Genomic DNA, 23,703 nt, shown 5'->3' on the forward strand with positions numbered 1-23,703 from the left:
TTAATATGTAATCAACTGATTTAGCAAGAATCAACAAAACAGGTCCAATTTAACAATCCATGGACTCTACCAAACCTCTGACTTGGTGTCTGGCACCACGATATTGGCAGCAGATCCTTTAAGCCATGTTAGCTCTGAGTTTGAGCCGTAGCGGATCAAACTGGTTCCAGCACATCCCCTAACACACTTAACTATTTGGCCCTTGCTAAAATTACAATCAAGCCCATGTTTCCCTCTAATTGTAACATGTATGAGACAGTCAAGGTTCAACCTGTTATAATGTTAAGGCTTATCTATATTTGTATTCCAGTAATATTTGCAAACTTACCAATCCCGTTTTGTGTTACTCCCTTTGGTACCCGACTAGCTTTGCCCATCACTTGGTGTGAACATGCTGGTGCAGACCTTACACCCCATAGTGCTCCAATCTTTAACAGTACGATAACAGTAGGGATGGTCCTTCCTGACGATTACTGTGGGTGACTCATCTAACACCAACACAGGAAGAGGAGGAGGATGATAAATAGAAGGCAAAAAGAAAAAAAAAAAAAAAAACTCCCGCTCGAGATGTCACTTTTTGATAATTAAAGGCACCAAGCTGTTGGGGATGCTCCACAAGCACATACACACAGTGAGTCCCAGGCGTGCCAGGAGTGGGAGGACATCAGTGAGAAACCTTATGTCATATGATTATTTTAACTGTGTGCTCCATGCTTTCGTGTTTACTCGTTTCAGTGTTTTGTTTTTTTTTTTTGTTTTTTTTTTTTACTGGTTTCTCTCATCTTCTGTGTAACCCCCTTTGTCTTAGTCTGTTTTAGTGTGCATCTTTTCCCTGCTTGTTTTACCTTTCTTTTTCCCTCTCCTACCATGTCTTCCTCCTTTTCCCACTGTTGCTGTAAGCACAGAAGCCCTGCAGCCTCATTAAGCTGTCACAGATCCCTCCTGCCACGGCCGAGCCTTCTGGATCATTAGTCAGCCATGTCTGCGATGCCCAGCCGGACAAAAATAGATCAGCCCAAACTCCCAAACCTTTAATAGTCTCTAAATGTCTAGATTGTCATCAAGCCTGCACAGGCACCGACACAACTGCAGTGTTAACAAACGATCGAAGAGTCTCGCCATAGCACATTAAGACATAAATATTTGTATTCAGATATTTGTGTTATGAGTTGGTTGACACATTTGCAATACCACTAATGTGGTGATTATATATCATATGTTCCATAAAACATCTGAAAAACTCTCATTGCACCATCATTTTCAGGAACTCCTCCAAGTTTTGTAATCTATCAAGTAATGAAGGCTCATAATGATTTATTGAGATGTGCGAAAAACAAGTTGGGGGTCCATTAATTATAAAGCCAAAGAAATTATTCAATTAATATATTTCTGCAGCCCAGTAGTATTATAAGAGAAGCAACTGCACGATTTACCAGGCTAAAATGTCTTCTAAAACATTTATTTGTTTATTTATGTTTGTACTGTTGAATAATCTTTTTGTAAAAGGTAAAAGTGTTTTTTTGATACATTTGTAACATTTAATTAAAATATGATGCGATGAAGTGCTTAAATACTTATAAGCTATTAAGTTGCTTTCTTAAATGCATGTTTCATAGCCTAACTTTACTGCTCATTTCCTCAGCATTAAATGGCAAATAAATGATAAAAAACAATCAGTATCAGCTTAAAGCAAAAAAGCCAAATCATCATCATCATCATTCAAAGATTCAAGATTCAAAGCGTTTATTGTCACATGCACAGTAAGGAAACAGGTTTTCCTGTACAGTGAAATTCTTACTTTGCCGTCCACACTGAATGCCATAAATATTCAAAGTATATAGAAAAGACTAATTTAAGAAGAGCATGCAAAAGAGTAAACATAAAATATAAACTATAGGTAAAATATATGTAAAGTAACCTATGTACATAATGTGCAGCGTGCTACATAAACTGTGCAGCATTCAGCATTGAATGATTAATTGTGCAAAAAAAGAACTGTCATGAGGTAGACGGTGTGATACATGTGCAAATACTGACTAATATTAATAAGGTGCGTTGATAATGTAAACATCATCATCATCATCATGAATTTCAGTCTAACCCAATAGCAAACATCAGTGGTTAACAGGAGCAGAGTCAAAGATTTGATTAAAATGTTAGCGACTATAAGTAATATCCCTGATATAGACCCATCAAATGTATAGCTTAGATTCTCCTCTTCATGTACTGGGTAACCTTTAGATTTGTTCCCTCATACATTCAGGAATTACAGAGTTAACATTTTCTGTTTTGCATATCTGTTCTATAAAGCATCTTTTTTCAGTGGCATAGTGGTTTGAAACAAACATAAGAAACATTTTGTTTGTGGTTTATTCAAGCAAATTATTTTATGATATACAGTATATACAGCTGCTTTGTTTTAACACACACTCTGCATGCATCTTTAATCTTTAAAGTCCATCTAAATGACAGACGTTGATCATCTTTCTAAAAACATCCTCGGTGGAAGGTTTTCTCATAGATTAGCATTTGGCTGCTCAGTTTTTTTCAGCTTTTCATGGTCATCCTCTCGTCTCTGCACATTCAGCACACACTTGTGACAAGTCACGTGTACTGTAACAGAGTCACTCATTGCAATTAAAGCTTTAATATTTCCACCGTGAACCAATATATGTTTATCCCCATGCAGTGATCCGTAGGTCAGAGGCTCATATTATCAAAGACGCACACGTTTCATTTTATCAGTGATATGCCCCCTCTTTCCAATCATGAGAGTAGTACATATGGATAAGCCAGCTGAGGATGTTCCCATATCACTAACATCTCATGGATTAGCAGCCCACTGACAGGCCAGCTGTTGAACCTTTGGCCTCATATTGATGCTGCATAACTCTCAGATGGTATGAAATCTGTCAGTCAACAAGAAATTTGCAAGCTGAATGTGCCAGAAATGGGAGGAAAGCTGCACATTCAGCACTTACACTGAGCAAAGACAATGAGGCAGTGAGCAGCTGTGTTGCTTATGTAATTTTAGGGATGTATATAGTCCTGGACCCGCCTCATATCCACACAGACATTCTACTGGTGCAGGGGTAATCTGAGGATTTTTTTTTTTTTTTTTGGATGCTCATCAGAAACATCAGGGGCTAAAGTGGTTTCTGTGCCAGCTACAGAGCAACTGCCATAATCCACACCCGCACATGTCAGTGCGTGCAAGATAGTCACAAGCACGAAAACAGCCTGAATGTCAGAGGGTTTAGGACACATGACGTCACAGCACACACAAGGATGTTCAGAGGGATAGAAAACTGAGTATATCACACGAATTTCCTTCACTTTGTTTTTGTTTAGATTTTTTGGGATTATTTTAATAGAAGAAAGACTTTAAAATCATTGAACATTTGTGTCAACACACTAATGTTTACAGAAAGAGCATGAAAATCTAACCTCAACAATTTATTCAGTTATTCTATGTTGGCCCTTTAATTACTGGGATTATTCATAAAACATTATCTGGACATCCCATACCTCTTGCATCACTGAGGATATTTGATATCACCCTGCTGCTATATCATTAATCATCTGTCTTATAGATGCACGCCATAGGGTGAATTTTCTTCGTGCACTTTCCTGGGTTTGTTTGTTGACGTCACACAGCCTGTAAGAGCTTGTGTAAAGCTGCACTTCTCTCACTCATCAACATAGAAGATGTAGGATTTATCAAAAAGATGACGATTAACTCAGTCCCAGGGGCACTGAACGTAATTTGAGGTTTGTGTTGAGTATTAGGAGCTTAGTGATTTATTTCTTTATTTTTCCCCAGTACTGCAGGCCGAACTTCTTTGTTCATTTTAATACTGCCAGCTGTGGCTTGATTATTCACAGCTACTATACTCAACCTGTAGTTGCACACATGCTTTTGGATAAACAGGCCAATAATTTATTTAGTTTATTTTCAACCCAAAGCATAGCTAGCTTTCAATTTGCTTCCTTGCATTTAGCAGGGAAATACAGTGAGCAAACCTCACTCTGTTGGGTCACGTTTGTGATGCCTGTCAGCTGTCAGCGTTACACAAGAGCATGTAAAATGTGTTTATAAGTTTCATTTAATTTGCTCACTTATTTCATGTTTTGGAGAAATCTAAATCCAGTTCTTTAGAGTTAGTGTTTGGTGACGTAGCAACATGTCTGTGCAAGATGCCAGACTGCCAGGTAGCCTCCACCAACAACATACATGGCAGTAAGGTGACAAAACACAATTATTCTGTTTTATTCTTCATTTCTACACAAAATTCCTCACAAATAAAAGACACAGTTATGAAATTGTCATGTATTTTTCCTTCAGAAAAATAAAAATAAAAACGAGGAGCAAAATGAGGTACAGGACACTGATAATATTTTTTCCCTGTTTTTTATAGTTTTTTTTTAATAGTTATTTTATAGTTATAGTTATGATACAGTCATTTACATTTTTTGTTTTGCTTCTTATTATAAAAAAACTTGTTACAGTGAGCTTTGCCAACCTTCTGATCTGTTCAAAGATGTGGCCACAAACAGAAATAAAAGGAAAAAAATATCTCCAGTTCACATTGGAAGAGTTAGTATGGACATTCTTATTTCTAAAAAGTGGAACTTTACCTCTCTCCGTCCTATGGTTAGCTGCTCATCACCTGAGTATCATGCAGTGAAGGTCTCCCATCACTGCATACATTCTGGCTATATACCGCCCTCCGGGAGGCAGTTTAGATGAGTTTGTCTCTGAAATGGACACAATACTCTTTGACATTCCTGATGATGGCAACACCACTAATTGTCATGGGAGACATGAACATTCACATTGGCAAAACACAGGCAACTAACTTTCTGGCTCTCATCTACTCCTTCAATCTCAAACTGGTACACACTCCTCCATCACACAAAGCTGGTATTACTCTTGACTTGTCACTGACCAGAAACTTCTCCACAGCTGACCTGTCAGTCACCCCACTGCACCTCCCAGACCACTTCCTAGTTAAATTCTCTGTCTTCTTTCTTCATGTCACTCAAGTAGCTCCCAAAAGGATCTCCTACCGCAGAAACTTGAGATCCCTCAGACCTACACAGCTGTCTGACGAGGGTTACTCTACCCTCCCTTCCCACTAGACTTTTCCTTACTGTCTGTTAATGAGGCTACACACACTCCTCTCTCGTAGCAAAATCTCAGTGAACCAATGCAGTAAAAACAGCTTTTTATTTAAGCTTTCTTGAACGTTGTCACCTTGTTTAAAGCCAAATACTGCAATGTGTGCTTCAATATGTATTTATTTTTAATCTTAAACGTGACAATGTAAAGAAGATCTCAAAAATGAGTAATAAACTTTTACTTTTCCAGACATCTGCTGTTTATCTCCACAACTTGCTCTTTAGTGCTCTATTCTGCAACAAAAGGATGAACTTGAACTGTTTTCAATCACTTGTAATTGTCAGAACAAAGATCATGCTGTAGTATTTACTGTACCTCTCTATCATCTGATCTGTCTCTTGCTTCTTTCCCTATAGGCTTCATCACTTGTTATCCTTCCATCATTTCCTTTCTTTCCTTCTTTCACTTGCTGTTTTCAATCTTTAATACTGTATAGTCTAGTTTAAACTAGTGGTATACTCTGATTTTTCCTTCCCAGTCTCGAATACCCCTGTCCTGGAGCAACTCACACATACAAGAACCACCAACCTCATTAATACATAAAGTATACACCTACACAAAGGTGAGATCATGAAAGACTGGTTTTGTATTCCAAATATAAATGTATTGTGAGCAACAAAAAATGTAAAACACCCTTTAAAACTCTAACTATTGACCAGCCAGTGGCCTGGAGGTAAACAAAAACATTAGTAAATAATATAATAATAAAGCTGTTCTTTTTCTATCTATAATTGAACTAAAGCTGCATCTAGAAACCAAACCTCCAGCCAAACCTCTGGGGTGAAAAAAACATTTGGGGCTTGATGTGAAATGTTCAGGACTAGAGCCGGGAATGCCCAGGCCAGGCAACGCCCCTGTCCATGGTCTACTGAGGTCTAAGGGATCACAGAGCTGGACTCAGAGCTGCAGAAAGAAATTGGCGCAAATCAAAAGGGCACGGCAACTTGTCCAAGTACCTGCAAAAAATTGCATTTTTTACATCCAGTCTAAAGTTTGCCGAGATAACCTTTTATCAGAACAAGATCCGCAATGCTCCCAACACACAACAACTGTTCATGGCGTTTAACTCTTCTGTCTCCACCACCTGCTCTGCCACCCACTGTGTCAACTGCAGAAATGTTTACTATAGCCTGACCAACTCAGCCTACCCCAACCAGCTACTGGTGCCTCACTCTGCTCTTCTCGCTCTCTAAATGAGAACGAAGTCTCCAAACTTCTGGTCAATTCAAAGCCCATGACCTGTCCTCTTGATCCTGTCCCTACCGACATCCTGCAGAGCATTCTACCTACAATCAAAACTGCAGTAACCTATATTATCAACTCCTCTCTTAAATCCGGTGTCTTTCCCTCCGCCTTCAAGCAAGCTCGGGTTACCCCTCTGAACACACTCTTTCATCACAACCCAGCTTTCATCATCAAAACTACCAGCTGGTCTCACTTCTTCCATTCATGTCAAAACTACTAGAGCATGTGGTCTTCAGTCCGGTCTCACAGTTTCTCCACAACAACAACCTGTTTGATCCATAGCAGTCTGGCTGTAGGCAAGGCCACTAATGAAACTGCTCTCCTGTTAGTTACTGATTCCCTACGGCTTGCCACATCCGTTGGTCGATCTTCAATCCTTACACTGCTGGACCTGTCTGCTGCTTTTGACACAGTCAACCATCAGATCCTCCTCTCCACAGTCTTGAAGCTTACCATCTCAGGATCTGTCCTCTCGTGGTTCATGTCCTACCTCAAGGAAGATCCTTCAGAGTATCTTGGTGAGGCAGAGTGTCCAGATCACATGGGCTGACAACAAGGGTGCCTTAGGGCTCAGTGCTAGGCCTTCTTCTCTTTTCACTATACAGCTCCTCACTTGGTGCAGTCATTAGCTCTCATGGCTTTTCCTACTACTGCTATGCAGATGACACCCAGCTTTTCCTTTCTTTCCCACCTGACGACACAACCGTTTTAATGTGAATATCAGCATGCCTTGCTGATATCTCTGCATAGATGAAGCATCGCCACCTTCAGCTAAATATGTCCAAGACCGAGCTCATTGTCTGTCCAGCCAGTCTTTCCGTACCTTCATGCTGATTTGCTCTCTACACCATCAGGAGGATCAGACCCTGCCTGACAGAACACACAGCACAGCTCTTGCTCCAGGCTCTGGTCATTTCATGCATTGAGTACTGCAACTACTCTTTTTCTCTGTTGTTCTCCGGTGGTGGAACGATCTACCAAACTCAGTCTGATCTGCAGAGTCCTTATCTGCTTTAAAGAGCAATAGTTATTTTAAAATAAAGTGTTAGACTACCTGTGACCTGTGTACTTCTTGTGTTTTTTTTTTTTTTTACCAGATAAAGGATTGTGGTTTGTGTGAGTTCTAGTATAAAAGGTAGACATCCCTGTTTTTAGTGTTTACATTGCCCATCAGTTAAAAATAGTTTGCACTTGAGATGGTCATCTGGGGCCTGTCCTCCTTGGTTTCTATGATGATGTTTCAGTGATTAACGTGCTCATAGGTAAACAGCCAGTTGTCCAGTTCAGTCTTAATAAACTCGCCAGAGGAACTGGGGTAAAATGGGAACTGCTGAGGAAAGGTATGTGATAAATGACCTAAAAAGTTTGCTTGCTTTATCTTTCTCTTAAACTTTTATGACAGTATGGTAAACTTTTAATGATAGTTGGATCCTGTTCAAGTAAAACTATAACTTTGTAAGTCTGGTAAATACATTGTTTTTAAATATTCACTGTTAGACTTGTGAAAATGTTTCATGGATATTCTTAGCCAGCAATTATTCTCTACCTGTGTGCTTCTTACCTCATTATTTTCAGGTTTACCTGTAAAGGGCCTCTAGTTTTGTACCTATTCTGCATTATGTGTTTTTTTTTGTTTTGTTTTGTTTTATTTTGTTTTTGTTTTTTTTGTGTAATCACTTCATGAATGGGATGGTTTTCCTAAATGGACATGTTTATGGCGTCTTTTATGACAGAAAGAGTAGGAGAAGCCCTGATCTTCAGCATGTTTGGTGAGACTCTTTATTACAGTCTTATCTCTTTGATTGGTTTAGTATTTTTTCCATTTGAACTAATTGACTCTTTATACCTGAGCACTCACCAGTTTAACTACAGCCTAATTTAACAACCATTTAGACAGCAGATGTGACTGGAGGGCCAAACCCAGTTGCTAGCTGCTCCTTATCGCTTCTGATGCAGATTTATTTTTCTGTATCTAGGGATGGAATTGCATGTAAAAGGAGACATTCTGCACATTAACAAGTTATCTTGAAGCAACTGTCAACCAGTATGTGTTCACATTAAAATGCGAAGACTCCTAATCTGGTTGTGAATGTGGTAGCAAACAACCCAAGGTAGAAAATCATAACTGACAACTAAGTATACATAGTGGTACCTTTTAATAACCGAAAGGCATAGCAGACTACATGCTGGTGTAGTTTTTCACCGTCTTTGCAAGAAGAGATTGATGGTTTGAATCTGAGTTGTTGCTTTCAAACTAGAGTTTGCATGCTCTTTAATCATGCCTACGTGGGCTCTGTCCTAGTACTTCAACTTCCTCCTACAATCCAAAAACATGCACGCCAGGTTCACTGTTCAGTCTAATTAGACTGCAGGTGTGATGCTGTGTTCAGTTGATACATTTCTGTACCAACACCTAAAGGTATATTGTTGTCATTTGGTTTGCAGTGTTCCCCCAAAAGTACATACATAATTGTACAAAAAAAATCCCAATTTTCATACCACATGCCAAAGCATATGTTTTTTGAGGGGAAATTCCTTGTCCCTTGATTTTCTAAAGTGAAGGCACAAACTTTTCAAACACATATCACCCACATTTGTACGTCAATGAACACATCAACAACACTGGGTTCAGCAGTGACCATCTCATCAACCTTCCAACTGGCAGACAACCCCTTTTCCTCCTGAAATACAGTCGTCTTGAATCTGGAAGTGCCACATATAAACTCAGCTGTTGCTGGTGTAATATAAAACAATACATTTTATATGCATTGCTATATGTGCTAAAGCTGCAGTTGCCTGTGTTTGCATTCTATATAAAGCTGTAATTGCCGGCCATGTACAGAACAGTAGATTCCTATTACACTAAGTGCCATTTTATACTACTCTTGAGAGTCAGCCACACTCAACACTCTCACATCCATCTAGCTTAATTACCACTGAACAGAGATGGAGCTGTTGTTACTTGTAATGGAGCCTCCCCAGGTAGTGAGGCAAACAGGAAGTGATGATACTCTCACAGGTTGCAGATCCGTGGTGCACTTTTCTGTGAACGCACCAACAAAGGCCAACATACATACGCATGCATAAAAAAGCAGGCCTCATATCTTAGTCAGTCTAATTAAATGATGTGTTTGATGATGAAAGCTGGGTTGTGATGAAAGAGTGTGTTCAGAGGTGCAGACTGAATGCATCTGAACACTGGATCTCTCCTCTAGTGTTAATTAAAGCGCAACAGGGAAGGATTAAGGGTCCAACACCTGTGACTCAGTTTGATTTAGTTCTGTGTGTAACTAAGAACCTGCAAAGTGATGGAAGTTTTGAGGCACTTATACTTAACTGAAGGGTTTTTTGCTTTTGGCTTATGTATTTGTACGCTCATATAGAGGCTGAGCTATTCTCCACTTTCAAGCCCTTCAGCACCTGGTGGCAGTAATGGGAATGTGGACTGGGGGAGTGACCATCATAGTTTGCTATCATGAGTGCAGTAAGCAGTGTGACAGCTCTGTTAATAATGACAGCAGTAGAAGGTGTCAGCACTCCACAGTATTGTGTGTGGTGTGTCTTAAAGATGGTTGATATAGCAAAGAAAATGAGGGAATGGTCCATCAGGGTGGATGGGTGCTTTTATAAAGTAGTGGTAAAAGGTGCTAGAGAAACAGATAGTGCTCAGACTTTGCTTCTATAATAAGACATGTGCATGATTGTTTGGGAAAAGAAGTTAGGTGGGATATTTTTAGATAACTGACTTGTGAGGTATGTTTGAAGTGCTAATATTAGGTCCAATTCTAGTGAAATCTATCAGGTCTTCATTCTGCTGCCCACTTTCAGCTCAAGGTAGCTGTTAGTTCACCACCAACTGCATTTCATGCTCTTAAGTAATCTGATTACAGGGTTACAGTAGAAATACTGCTTTTATCATCACTAACATGGTTACAGAAAAACAGGCATTTAAAGACAGGAGTTGGCTATCTTTTAAACTATTTATATAGGTGCTTACTTAACCTTCATGTTAATAAAACGCTGCCAAGCTATCTTGTGAGAGTGGCACAGCAAACGGAAGCAAGGGGATGTCTTCTCTAAATCACTGGTGCTGTGCAGATGTTGGAGACACAGGCCTGATTATTTGGGGGCCATGAATGTGGTGAGAGAAATTATGAACAAGGTTTAAAATACAAATCAGAACAGAACCCTTCACTAACAAATTAGTTGACAGGTGGTAGAAATAAGTTATACTTTAGTTATGCAGGGGCAGGTGTAGAGAAGTTTTGATGGGAGGGCAGGCGCGGGCCCTGACCAGTAAAGGTGGGGCACAAATGAGGCACAAATTAAATATATATATATATCTATCTATATATATATATATATATATATACATATATATATATATATATAGACTGCTGAGAAAGAATAAGGAGAACTTTATAAAGGAAGCAGGACAAGCCCAAATAAGCAGCTACAATAAAGATATCAAAAACCTGCAACTGGTGATATTTCTAAGTGAGAAAAAAACAAGCCCAAAGTCACTTGAAAAAAGCAAATTTGGCAACACTGGTCACGTCACTTTCTTAAAATATGCAAATAGGGGCTACTACTAATCGCAGTTTAGGCAGTTGTTGCAATATGTGTATCGCAAAGGCTCATAGGAAGGTAAATTTTCTATATAATGTGCAGCTTTAGCCAGGAGAACAACATATTATTTTTGAAAGTAGATTATAAATGTGGAGCAAACTGATCATTAACAGATAATTAAAACAAAATAAATCGCTGTTGCTTTGCTGCTGCTGCTTATCAAACTGTGGCCTTGGTGACCAGCCAGGTTTGCACCTGCTCAACAGCTGTCAGACATCCTCCAGTGTGATGGGAGGATGGGAGTTTGTGTTGGCTCATGAGAGGGTGGTGATTATGTATGTCACACCAAGTGTGAAAAGGTGTTCAGAGTATTAGCAAAGGTGACAAGGGTTGTTAATCAGGCTTTTAGCTCCACCTCAGTGGTCTGCAACAGTGAAATGGTGCTTAAACTCCAATTAAAACACAACCAACTGTCTTCAAAACAAACATTTTCTTTTATACCGCAGGAAAAGTTACTATCTAAGTTATTTAATTCAAATACATCATTCAGTATATGTGCATATATTGGGGAGTACATTTACTGGAATAAATGGTTTGAATTTTTTTTAAACTCACTGCTATATATTTCTATGATAATAAAGTTCAGTTGCAGTGATTGCATAATAGTAAAGTCATTTCATAACAATATCAGCGTCTAAAATACCTAGAAGTAATCCTTTTTCTTTGGTACATAAACACCCTTTTCATAATCAAAAATCACTGTTTCCTTGGAGATTGCTGACATGGCTCTCACTAATGAGCTCATTTATGCCTTCCCTTTGTGTGTTGGCATAAATGCATGTATGTATGCATGTAAAGGCATATTTGGTTGTATGTTATGTTGGTGTTGTATTTGATATACTAATGCTTTTGATGTTTAATTCACTAACAAGACTTGAAAGGCATGCAATCAGAGGCTGCACACAACGAATGACAGACAACATTCGCATTTACTGCCAAGAGGAGATGCAGGCCGTGGGCAGAAACATGCACAAACACACACAATCTTTTTGTATAACATCAGTGAGCTTAAAACCAGCAGGGTATCTAAAAAAAAAAGGCTTTCTGTACATAAAACAATCTCATGACTTTCAATATCCACTTTTAAAGTGCCTAGTTTGCATTCCCTGTCTTATTTACATGTTATAAACCTGCCTTCATCAAAACAGCTTCCAACAGGGATGGTAAAAAAGCAATGGACCATTAAAATCAGAAAAGGCTGCAGGTGGGGAGAGATGGAAGGAGATCCTGCTAATTAAATCAGTCGTTGTCAGTACAGGTGACTTTTATAGGCATCATGTTAAGAGACAGATGAACCTAAAGGCAGCAAAAACAGACACAGTCGTCTCTGTAAGTTTTCTCTGATGTTTAAAATGCCAGCTGGGAGATAAAAGAGGAGATGACATGATAACAAGCAGCTTGTTTTTAATTCAGCTGTTGTTTCCAGGTTTTAGCAAGCTTTTACTGATTTTCCCCCTTTTATTCTTCACATTCATTATGTCTGCTGTAGTTTTCTGTTATTATATCTCACATCAGCTCTGGTGCCCTCTGCTCTCTGTCTTTTCGGCTACTTTAGCCTCATTAATGTTTTCATCACTGTCTGAAGATGGAGTAGCTCCTACGAGTAATTCAGCTGATTGGCTGGAGCAAAGCTCGAGTCTGGGTCGTGGGCGGCTGTCAGGGTCTGTAGTTTATTCACTAGTGTATCTGTGGACATTTTTATTCGAGGAGATTGTAAATAAGTAGATAAGTTATGGCTTGGTGACAATTTGTGCTGTAAATAAATATTCTCCTAAACACTTACAAATCACCTCATTCATACTTACTGAACTTCAGCGCATTTTTTTTATGTAGTCCATAAAAAGAAAACAATAATTTCTGCTGTCACTCTTGAGTACTGAATTTATTTCAGTCTTGAGTGTTTTTGATTTAGCTTTCTTAGCTCTGTGGGTCATTCCAACTTTGCACTCTGCATTAGAGAAACAGGAAAAAACACACTGTAACTGTATTTTTTAACAAAAGGATATAATTTTTTTTTACGTAAAATCAGTCCAGCTATTAGTTGCATACATGCACATCCACACATTTGTTTTTCTGAACTACAGTATGCAGTGTGAAAAATTTAGGCATTTAATAGCCAGCACAAGTGGATGATGCAATATTGCAATGTGACTTAACAGCATTGACATTGATGTCTTTCTTTCTGGAAATTCTCTTGCACACGTTGATTTCCATTTTTCTATTTTCCACCACCTTTACTTAAATATTTAAGGCCATGAAGGTCTAACACTGCAAAAATATCTGCCACTAAATGAAAGTAGCAGTAACCTTATATTATCTTAACCCTTAAAACTCTGCTACATTACCAGCGCTATCGCTTAGATCAGGGGTGGCCAACGTCGGTCTTCAAGAGCCACAATCCTGCAGGTTTTCCATGCATCCCTGCACCAACACACCTGAGTCAAATTAAATGGATCCAACAGCCTATAAGGATCTGCACTATGACTCATTAGTTTGAGTTAGGTGTGTCGGTGCAGGGATGCATGGAAAACCTGCAGGTTTGTGGCTCTTGAGGACCGACGTTGGCCACCCCTGGCTTAGATAGTCAACAAATGCTCAGGAACAGTAAAGTGTATTCCTTTAGGGTGAATTGTGATCAATAGCTTACCCTTTAGGTGATCTACAGAAGTTTTTCAGGCATTCATACCCCATCCAGGAGGTTTACAATCCAAAATGGAGTGTTTATTTGGAGACTATATGGTAAATCCACAATGAGTGACCCAAGGTAACACAATTATTCATTACATTTTTGTAATAAAACAAGATCATTATCGCTTCTATGTTGCTAAGAGACCTATTTTGATCAAGCAATGATGCTGAAGCCACTTCCTATCGAAATTTTGTCCAATTAGCCAGCTTAAATTCGGTGGTAATGTCCAATCAGAAGCAGCCAAAAATCAACAAGTGACACAAATGTTGTCTGTCTGAAAAAAAATATAAATGGCTGATATAACGGGAAGAAGATCATTTTTACCCATGCTGCCGCCAAAAACGAGCTGAGTTAGAGTAGGTTTTGTGAGGATAGTAGGTAAATAGTATCACAAATAACTGTAAATATAAAAAAAAATACCTGGAGGAAAAGTATAAAAATGCAAACAGTTTGTGTTGTGTGTTTGTTACAATGCCATTTTTTTCTGCTGAAAGCCAAGACTTGAGAGAATAATGTGTAGATAAGTAAAGGTTTAGTCACTGTAAACCTGTGTTTTTTTTCTACAAAGTTCTGTTAATAAAAAAATAAATAAAAATAATACATTCAGTTTTGTTTTTTAGTTGGCCTTTATGGTGCTATAGCTATTGATCCATTAATTTTACATCATTTTAGCCATAATCTGACAACTGAGGCTGCCCTGAAAAAAAACAAGGTCTGTATGTTGACTGAGCTTAAAATGGTTGAGGCTCTCCGTGTATTTTTACATTAAAAAATGCCAGACCACAAAAAATGACTTGGAATTTTAAGGGTTAAAGTATTACTCATTAGCAATAGTTTTCCATCAGCAAAATAACACACACACACACACACACAGTGGTGCCAGAAGGGGGCAGCTTTTATAACCACAGTGCTAACAAAGTGTCAGCTCTTCGTCTGAAGATTTGATGTCACTTAGATGCCACCCACTTGTCCACCTACTCACACACACACACACTCCTCAGACTTATCTCTGACATCCATCTCCTGTTCTGTCCATGTGTCTGCTTGTCTTCATGTCTGTCTTCTTTATTTCCTTTGTTAAATTCAGACCAAGATGCAGTTTCTTTTTCACTTTTCTTTTGCATCTCTGTCAGTTTCCTTCTTTTTACTCTAAGAGACAGATACACACTTCAACCAGGCACTGTCTATTTGAAACACTCCTGAGTACAATATGCAGTGTGTGCCCTTCACTGTTGTGGGTCAAACTATTGTCTCTTCAGCTGAGGCTGAGGGCAAAGTGTGTCTTGGGGAACCTGACAACATTAGCCATTTTGGGTCCTATAACTGATGATCCTCTGAGCTAAAAGCATTCCCTTCATGGTCCTCTCATTCAGTCCAACAGCTGACCTTCAGCCTAGAGGAAAGGAGACATTTATCACCTGTCTGACTCTCAGATTGGTATTTACGTTGTTCCTTTACTTCCATCCACAGCCACAATAGCTATTTTGCTGTTGCTGTGTGTGTACAAAGCTACAGATATGTTCACAGTGTGATTTTTTCCATCTTCTCCCTCATAGTTTTCTTTCTCTCCACTGACTCTCGCTCTATCCCTGTGTTTGCTCTAACCCTTTATCACCATAGCAACTGTACAGTTGTTCACTTTGTTCCCCCATGCGCCGTTTTCCAACACACATACACATACAATCCCAGTATAATTCTGGTCATTTGATTTAATTGTACTTTCAGTTTTTTTTCTGTTTGTCTCAGATATTTTTGGGGACAATTTAGCTATTATCTATTGTTTGCTTGTGGAGTGCATAAATACTTCCACTGATTGTTTAGTAGCACAACAAATAAAAACAAACCCAGATGGAGCTAGCCCATTTAAATCATTAAAACCATTTCTGTTTTTTACTGTTTGTCTGTCATTTATTTATTTTTATTTTTTTTTACAAAAGGTTTTTCCTGTCACCATACATATCACCTACACAAAAATATATATTAACATGATAAACCAAATCAGTTTGCAGTCAAGTACCAACCTGAAATCATGTATCATGTTAAATCAGGCCAATCAAATGTTATATATTTGGGAGAAAGTTGCTCTAGAGTTGCTTTCAACTTCACCATCATAGTGCTGCGATGCTTACATCAAGGGGGGTGACCATGAACAGCAAAGGATTGTGTGGTTTAAGTTGCTACACTCCTGTACACTCCACAAAATCACACAGCACCTTGTCAGGTCAGCTTCCCAGTGTCTTAAAGGTGAAGAGACCTGTGATGACATACTGATCCACAGTGACATTTTGTGGACCTTGTAGACAAGTTTTCCAGTGATCTTTGCAAGAATTGGTCTATTGATCAGGTGCATTTCTTGTGCTGCTTCTTCAGGGTACACCCTAGACAGGTCACTAATCCATCGCAGCATTATTTTCCCTGTTAGAATAAAATATCTTAGGACAGAAGGTGTTGATTGCTATGCACATAGGAGAGCCCCTAAAGGTTCATGATAAGTTGTATATGGCTATGAATATGAAATAAAATTGATAATACATTATTAATCCCAGAGGGAATTTATGAATAAGACCTTTACTTCTGGTATTACTACTATATCAATAAACTGTCAAATATCCTGTAGCAAATGTGTAAAATCAGTTTTAAAGGGATGTCTCTTCATCAAAAGGTGATCCGCCCTTTTACAGCAATAATTTTACTAATTACATATTGCTAGATAATAATATACTGCAACATCTGGTGATGATGTGTTTGTCACTTCCTTATTATAATTAGCATGACTGATGTTTGACTCATTGTCGTCGGCTCCTTCTCCTTCTTCTGCATGATGTGGCCCTTATTACGCTCAGAGAACTCATCATCTTGCCTCGCTGCAACCAACTTCCCTCCTGGTTTTGAATCAGAAGCCCTGTCTTTCAGTGTTAGGGTTTGTCTGCTAGCATCTTTCCCAGTTAATCATGCGGTCCAGCGTGAGAATAACTAAAAGATGTTAGAGGCTGAAATTTTGATTTTACAAGCAGTTTAAATAGTTTTTGTTGTTTTCATTTTTTTGCATTTTGCTGAACTTTGTTTAAGAAGGTATTGTTGTTTCTTTAATTTCATGATTTGACTTTGAAGCTTGCGTGTTTCACTCTGTCTTGACTGTTTGTCATGTGGTCATGTTTAACAGGTGTACAATGAAAACTCAGTGTAGATAAATCATCTATAAAGTAACTGAGTATACATGTTTGTTCAAGCATCTTAGTAAACTGACAAGACTGGAAAAAAATGTGGGTTTTTCTCAATTTTTTTTCTCAGCTCCAAAGCCTTTCACCCATGGATGGATGATTAAACACTTATAAGGTTCAGGGCTTCAAGGAGCCTGAAAGCCACTGTGTGGAAAAATCTTCTCAACAGTTGTTGCAGAATCAAAAAGTAATAGTAACTACACTACATAAATTATTAAAAACAAGAAAGCACTGGGGATAAGGAAGCATTATAATGCATGTGAAATCAAAATATACTGACATTATTTAAATGATTTGGGGCCAAAGTAGTCATTGATTGTATCATTCCTTGAATACCTACTTAAACAATCACAACTTTAACAATCACATTAAGTAAATAAAGATGTAAAAGAAGCATGGAGGTGGACAGTTCTTATTTGCTACTTTGGATTTTTATTGTGGGTTGCATTTATGTTTAAAAATGCTAGATAAATAAAACTGATTTCAGTTAAAATAAACTTTATCACCTCATGTGATACATTAATCAAAATTTGATTGATGGACAGTAGGAGGAGTAGTCTGATTAGAGGTGGACTGAAGTGGACGATCAGTGTTTCTTAGCCATAATGTTCAATAAATGACAATGTAACATGAGCTCTCTGAATTTTCTGAATGACATTTACACTTTAATGTGAACTAATACTTTATTTTTCTCATCCTGTTCATTGCTGCAGCAGCCTCTGTCTGAAGATCTCTGATTTAGGTCTATTGATTGGTCAAATATGGTGTAGAGCTAGATAGCTGCTTAACCGTGGTTTAATATAATATAATATAATATAATATAATATAATATAATATAATATAATATAATATAATATAATATAATATAATATAATATAATATAATAAAAATATACCAAACAAGCCACACGACAGGCATTGTACAGAATTTCTTTCATTCACTGTAAACAAATTATGGTGGAAAAATTTAGCTTTTTAAATAAGAAAATTCAAGCAGTTCAGAAGTAGTGAATTCTGTGGGAGACTGTGGGTTTTATAAAAGTGCAGACCACATACACAAACCATGATACTGATAAGCTGCCTTACTAATGATTGTAGAGTTTTGCTTGTGGTACATCTTGTAATTGTGCTATAAAAAATGTTAGAAGTAGAAAAGGTTATTTGTTTTGCAGACTGACTAGACAACAGATTAGCCCATTTGTCTGTTGATCAGAGACCTCTGTCCCTACTTAATTGAAATAATGTGCGTCTGCCCTTTTCTAGATGCCTTAACAAACACAGAGCTATGAGATGACATGAAGTGTGAAGTAAATGCATGCAAGCATGGAAACTCTCACACATGCAGGAGCCCAGGGCGCTGCACAGATTATGTTTTCACATCTTGCATTTTTCTGCAACACTGAGTCAAAGACTACAGGATTATTCTGATTGCTTAATTTCATCCATTATTCCTGAGAGGCAAAACAGAACAAGCAAAGAGATGACAGCAAGTTAAAGAAAGAAAATAATAGACCTTTCTATAAAAGCAAGAAATGTTCAGAGAGAGATAGAGAGAAACCGAGTCAAAGAACCCGCACAGGCAGAGATAGGGGAAAGTAGCAGAAAGCAGAGATACTGTCTCTTCAGTTCCTCCATGAATCCCTGTTGACTGATGGGCATTCAGCAAGTCTCTTTTAAGATAAATTCAGTGTTTGTACAACTGAATAACTGTTTTGGAGAAGACTCATGAGTGGGAGCTGTCACACAAAGGGTATGACCACATCAAGAGCTTCTTCTGTCCTTTTTCACCTAACCTCCCCCAAAAATTAAATAAATAAATAACTTAAGCAATGCTTCAAAGACAGAAGTAAAACCAGGCAAGCTTACTAAAACAAGAACATGCTAATTAGACTTTTCTGGGACCCTCTCGCCCCTGACTCATTCCCCTTGCCAGTCACACCACAGCGACTCAGCAACTCCCTTCTTCTTCACACTCAGACTTCCCCTCCACATCTCTCTCTCTCCCACTCTCTGACATCATGTTGTTTGCTTAATTTAGTGTGTTTGCTGGAAAAGGGCACTCTTCAGCGATGTAGGCCTTCTTACTCAGTCAGTGGCCTGTATAATTACACATGTGCCCATTTTGACACAGTTCAGCTTGATGGAAGCGATGCTGATGGGGTTTATCCACCCTCATTTGCAGGGCTTTATAATTACAGCCATGTTTGTTTTATGGTGATTGCTGAAATTAGCTAACCTCAGCCATCACAGCACCTACTGAAAGATGCATGAATCAAATCATAACAAACAAAACTTGGCTATGAACCACTTTTACTGCAGAATGGCCAATCTAATGTGCATATGTCCATGAAAGCACGTTTTTTAAAATATAACAGCTTAACAAAAATGATCATCTGATCCAAAAAATATTCGTTGTAAGAGTTTTGTTAGCTTAAAAATAAGATATTGCTCTAATGCTGTAATGTGCATGTTTTAGTGTTAGTCACTGATATCAGTGTCCCCTTGCAAGAATTAACAAAAAAACCGTTTCTGTATGCAATGAAAAACAAAGTTATTAAATTGCATTTGCGTATTTTTACAAAAATACCCATTTAAATACAGTATTACTTTAAACCTGCAGGGCAGGTTTTACCTCTTCTAAATGTTATTGCATGATCATAACATATGTCAATTTCTCAGTCCACTAGTCTTCTTTTTGACATGAGGGCAGATGGGAAATCATTATTGGTACCAGAATTGTATCTGGTTGTATCTGGGGCATCAGAGCCCTTTCTTGGATGCCTTGTTGGTTTTCTGCCTCAGGGAATGTCCTTCTCTTGGTTGCTGTAGGCTGATCTGTGTCTGTCCCTGCAGCTGTTTCCCTCCTCAGTTGTGTAGCAAACCAATTACAGCTGGTTGATAGATATAAAACATTACTTCTGGTGCACCAGTGTAGGAATGACATAGCAAACACCAGATTTAAAAATCTGGCAAGTTGGTACTGGAAGGATTAGTCAGCATTGTGTTAACTCGTTTGGTAAATGCTTGGATGGAAACGGAGTTTATTTATAAGAACTTTCTTTTTTTTTTCCTGTGAAAAGAAAACTGTTTAAAACAACCTCGTTGAGAACCTTCTTTTTCGCCAGTGTTTGCCATGTAATTCTAGAGATGACAAATTCTGTCTGTTAGCTACTTGTTTTGCCTCTTCTGTTTTTAATCTTGCATAAAGTACGTTTATTCATTTTGTACTTCCCCGTTTTTTTTCCTCTTTACCCTTTTCTTTCCACAGGACCCCAGAAGCAAGCACAAGTTCAAGATCCACACGTACGGCAGCCCTACCTTCTGTGACCACTGTGGATCACTTCTGTATGGGCTCATCCACCAGGGGATGAAATGTGACAGTGAGTATTGCACGCCCTGTGTAAGTGTGCGCGTGGGTGCACCTGTGTTGAATGTGCTGGGCTGGTTTCTTTGAGCCAGTCCTAATGAGAACAGATGGGAATAGCCTTGTGCTTTACTACACTCAGCCACATCTGCAGCCCAGGCAGAATTCACCATCCTACCCCACTGAGCCCTCTCTGTGTTCCTATTCTTTCCACCCACGCTCCTCTTAAAGCTTTTCCTCATTTTTGGGGGGGGGTGTGACCCTCATCCTGCTTTGTATTTTCCAAATTTTAAGTCACCTTTTCCTCTCACTTATTCTGTAACTTTTGCTCTCAACCTTACATTTTCTTTTCTCCCTCCTCTTTTGTATGCCTCACTGTACCTGCTCTGTCATCCTCTTCCCTTCTGTCTCCAAACCATCTCCATCCATCACCCGCATTTCCTCTCGTCCTCGTACTCTGTACATCCAGCTGTGGGTCTCTAGTGGTGGCCTCATCACAGATGGTAATGGGAGCACACCAGAACAAATTGATGTAGGGCGACCATTGCTATTACAAGCTACTTGCCCATCTCCCGTCTCCCCTTGTCTCCTCCCAGCATGTCATCCTGACAAGCTGCCAAAAGTAGAAGAGAAAATAAGAAAGATTGTTGGGTGGAAGACAGAAGTTGAGCAGGGGAGAAAAGGTAGGAGAGGTTAGGAAGAGGTTGTCTTTCTAAAACTATAAATGTAAAGGGACATTTTTTTCAAGGACACTTCGTTCATCTTTCTTCCTGCTAAAGAGAATCCTGAAGAGAAGAACTCCTCTACTTACACTTGTGCCATGTAGCTCCACTTGTGCTGAACTAGTCACTTCTTTTTCTCTATTTCTAACTATTACCGAGCACATTTTCCTACAGCCCAACTCCCTGCTAGTCCACCGAACGGTTATGTCATCTGTTTACAGCGAATAAAGCATTTCAAGTCAAGTGTGGTGATTATACATTAAAGTCAAAGTCATACTTAGAGGCAGCTCTTCTGATCCGAAATGCACAAGGGACACAGCTAAAGCAGTGGGGGAAAGTACAAGAAAAATTGAAGGATATGAGTAATTAAATAAGAATAAAGATTAAAAACACGTTTCCATATATTATATTTTTATTTCCTAATTTATTTTCTTCTTCTTTTGTAGGTTTATGTTTTTTCATGGTACTCCTGCCCTACAGCTGTATCTCAAGACCACATTAACCAGTATCTGGGTATTGGTATTGGCTGTGGTAGTCTTCAGCTTGGCTTTGGCTTACATCTTGAAGGATTTAAAGGATCAGATGCTATCATCTTGGTTGCAGGCGACACAGGGCGCATTCAGAGCTTTTTAGAGTCCTTGCCATTGTAAGCCAAAGCTGTTTTAGTGGCCAGCATAATAGATATGACAGTCTAATTGTTTTGACTAATTATTGTGAATATTTATCCAAGATTTCTTGGGGATTTATCTTGTCAACCAAAATTTACATAATTGCAAATGATTCTCATATAGGATTAAATTTTACTCTGCATTTTGAAAATGAAGTAGTCCATGAAGCGTTTTTTGTTTCTTTTGTTTTACTTATTTTGCTGTTGTTCACTGGAGAAATACAGCCAAGCTCCTAGCCTCATTTTCTTCTACTTCTTTCCTCATCACATCAAACCCCTCCAACTATTTATGTACTTTTTCCTCAGAGACAGAATTTTCCTTGCAGTGTCTTGCAAACTGTATGAACCTTATTAAACCCACAGTAACGTGAAAATAACCACACTCATGTTCTCTGTGTATGTATGACTCAACTTCAATTAAATATATTCAAATATATTCAGGAAAGAAGGATGTTAATGTTTCCATGTGAAGCTGTGAGATGGCACACACAAGTCAAACAACACTAATGCAAAGTCCTGCTCAGATAAACTCGACACTCCATTTGTGTTTTGTCTCTTTCCAGCCTGCGACATGAACGTGCACAAGCAGTGCGTGGTCAACGTGCCAAGCTTGTGCGGGACGGACCACACAGAGCGACGGGGTCGCCTGTTCCTCAAGATCGAGGTCAGCGGAGATAGACTACACGTCACAGGTTGGTTTCAGTCTTCACCTGTAAAATAAAACACCTGCAAATAGCAGCTTGGTCTCAGAGTGACGTTAGCAAGCGGCTCCCAGATGTGCTTGTGTGAATGCCGACAGAAATCTCTGGTTTATCATCTTTATAGCTTAGGTTGGCTGTAAGTGGCTCAGATTTGTTTTAATAAACTATTAATAGAATTTGTTTTGTTTCCATGCTCTAGTGCTGCCACTATTGGCTGATATTTCGTGATTGTGGTCACTCACTCAGGGAAAGTGGAGGGTACAAAAATATTTTTAACCCCAAATACAAAAAGGTTGAGACGCTGTGTAAAATGTGAATAAAAGCAGAAAGCACTCATTTATAAAGCTCATAAACAAATGTTTTATTCATAATGTAATGCAGAAATCATATCAAATTAATGTCACATTTCACTATTTAATGAAAAATATTAGCTCACTTTAAATTGATGGCAGCAACACGTCATGAGGAACACAGGAACATGCTGCAGGTGATTAGGTTAAGTATGGAGCCATTAAAAATATTTCTCAGTTAAAAAAAAAGTTTCTCCACATAAAGTTGTGAAGGTTTAAAATATTCCATCATCTACTGTCCATAACATGATCAAATGATTCAGAAAACTGAATCTGGATCCTTAAGCAGCAGCATTTTAAAAGCACAGATGATTCTGTTATTAAAAGTACTGCAGTGGCTCAGAAATAGAAGTCATTGTTTCAGGTCACAACTCACCAGGTCATCCACAAATGCAGGTTAAAATGCTGTCATACAAAGAAAAAGCCACATATGAACACGATGGGCCAAAGCTCATTTAAAATGGACTGAGGCAAAGTGGAAAAATGTTCTGTGGTCAGATTAATCAACATTTGAAATTCTTTGTGGATATCTTGGACCCTGCATCTTCTGAATCACCATCAGAAAATATTGAACACATCATAAAACACAAAATACAAATAAGAAGACCCAGAATTGTTGAGTATCAACAATTCCTGAATCCAGGAATGTTTTAAAGTATTTGTTACTATTGGGAGATAACTGAACAGATCACGCCCAGAATCATTGGTAAAATAAATTCCAAGTCATCAACGTGGATGTTAAATACACTAACAGCTAACCCAGACTGCTACCATTAGAGAATAACTTCAATAGCTTCAAGACTATTATAGCCATTTGGGCCTTTTGGGGGTTTTGTCAGGTGGGTGACCTTGGCGGAAGTCTGCCCTCTCTGAGTGTTTCTAGTTTAAGAGGCAGTGAGGTTGTTCAGAAAAAAGAAATTCTTACCTTTCACAT

At 38.5% G+C, this 23,703-nt stretch overlaps 1 protein-coding gene across 2 annotated transcripts in view; it reads left to right on the forward strand.

The window, feature by feature from the left end:
* Nucleotides 1–23,703, forward strand: part of prkcab (protein kinase C, alpha, b) — a 110,045-nt gene that overhangs the window by 59,455 nt on the left and 26,887 nt on the right. For both annotated transcript variants that reach the window (XM_041995896.1, XM_041995906.1), the window contains exons 4-5: nt 20,234–20,345; nt 22,282–22,410. In XM_041995896.1, the coding sequence (XP_041851830.1) occupies nt 20,234–20,345; nt 22,282–22,410 (241 nt within the window). The remainder of the gene's footprint in view (nt 1–20,233; nt 20,346–22,281; nt 22,411–23,703) is intronic.

This window comes from Melanotaenia boesemani, chromosome 2 (genome assembly GCF_017639745.1).
Source record: "Melanotaenia boesemani isolate fMelBoe1 chromosome 2, fMelBoe1.pri, whole genome shotgun sequence".
NCBI lineage: Eukaryota > Metazoa > Chordata > Actinopteri > Atheriniformes > Melanotaeniidae > Melanotaenia > Melanotaenia boesemani.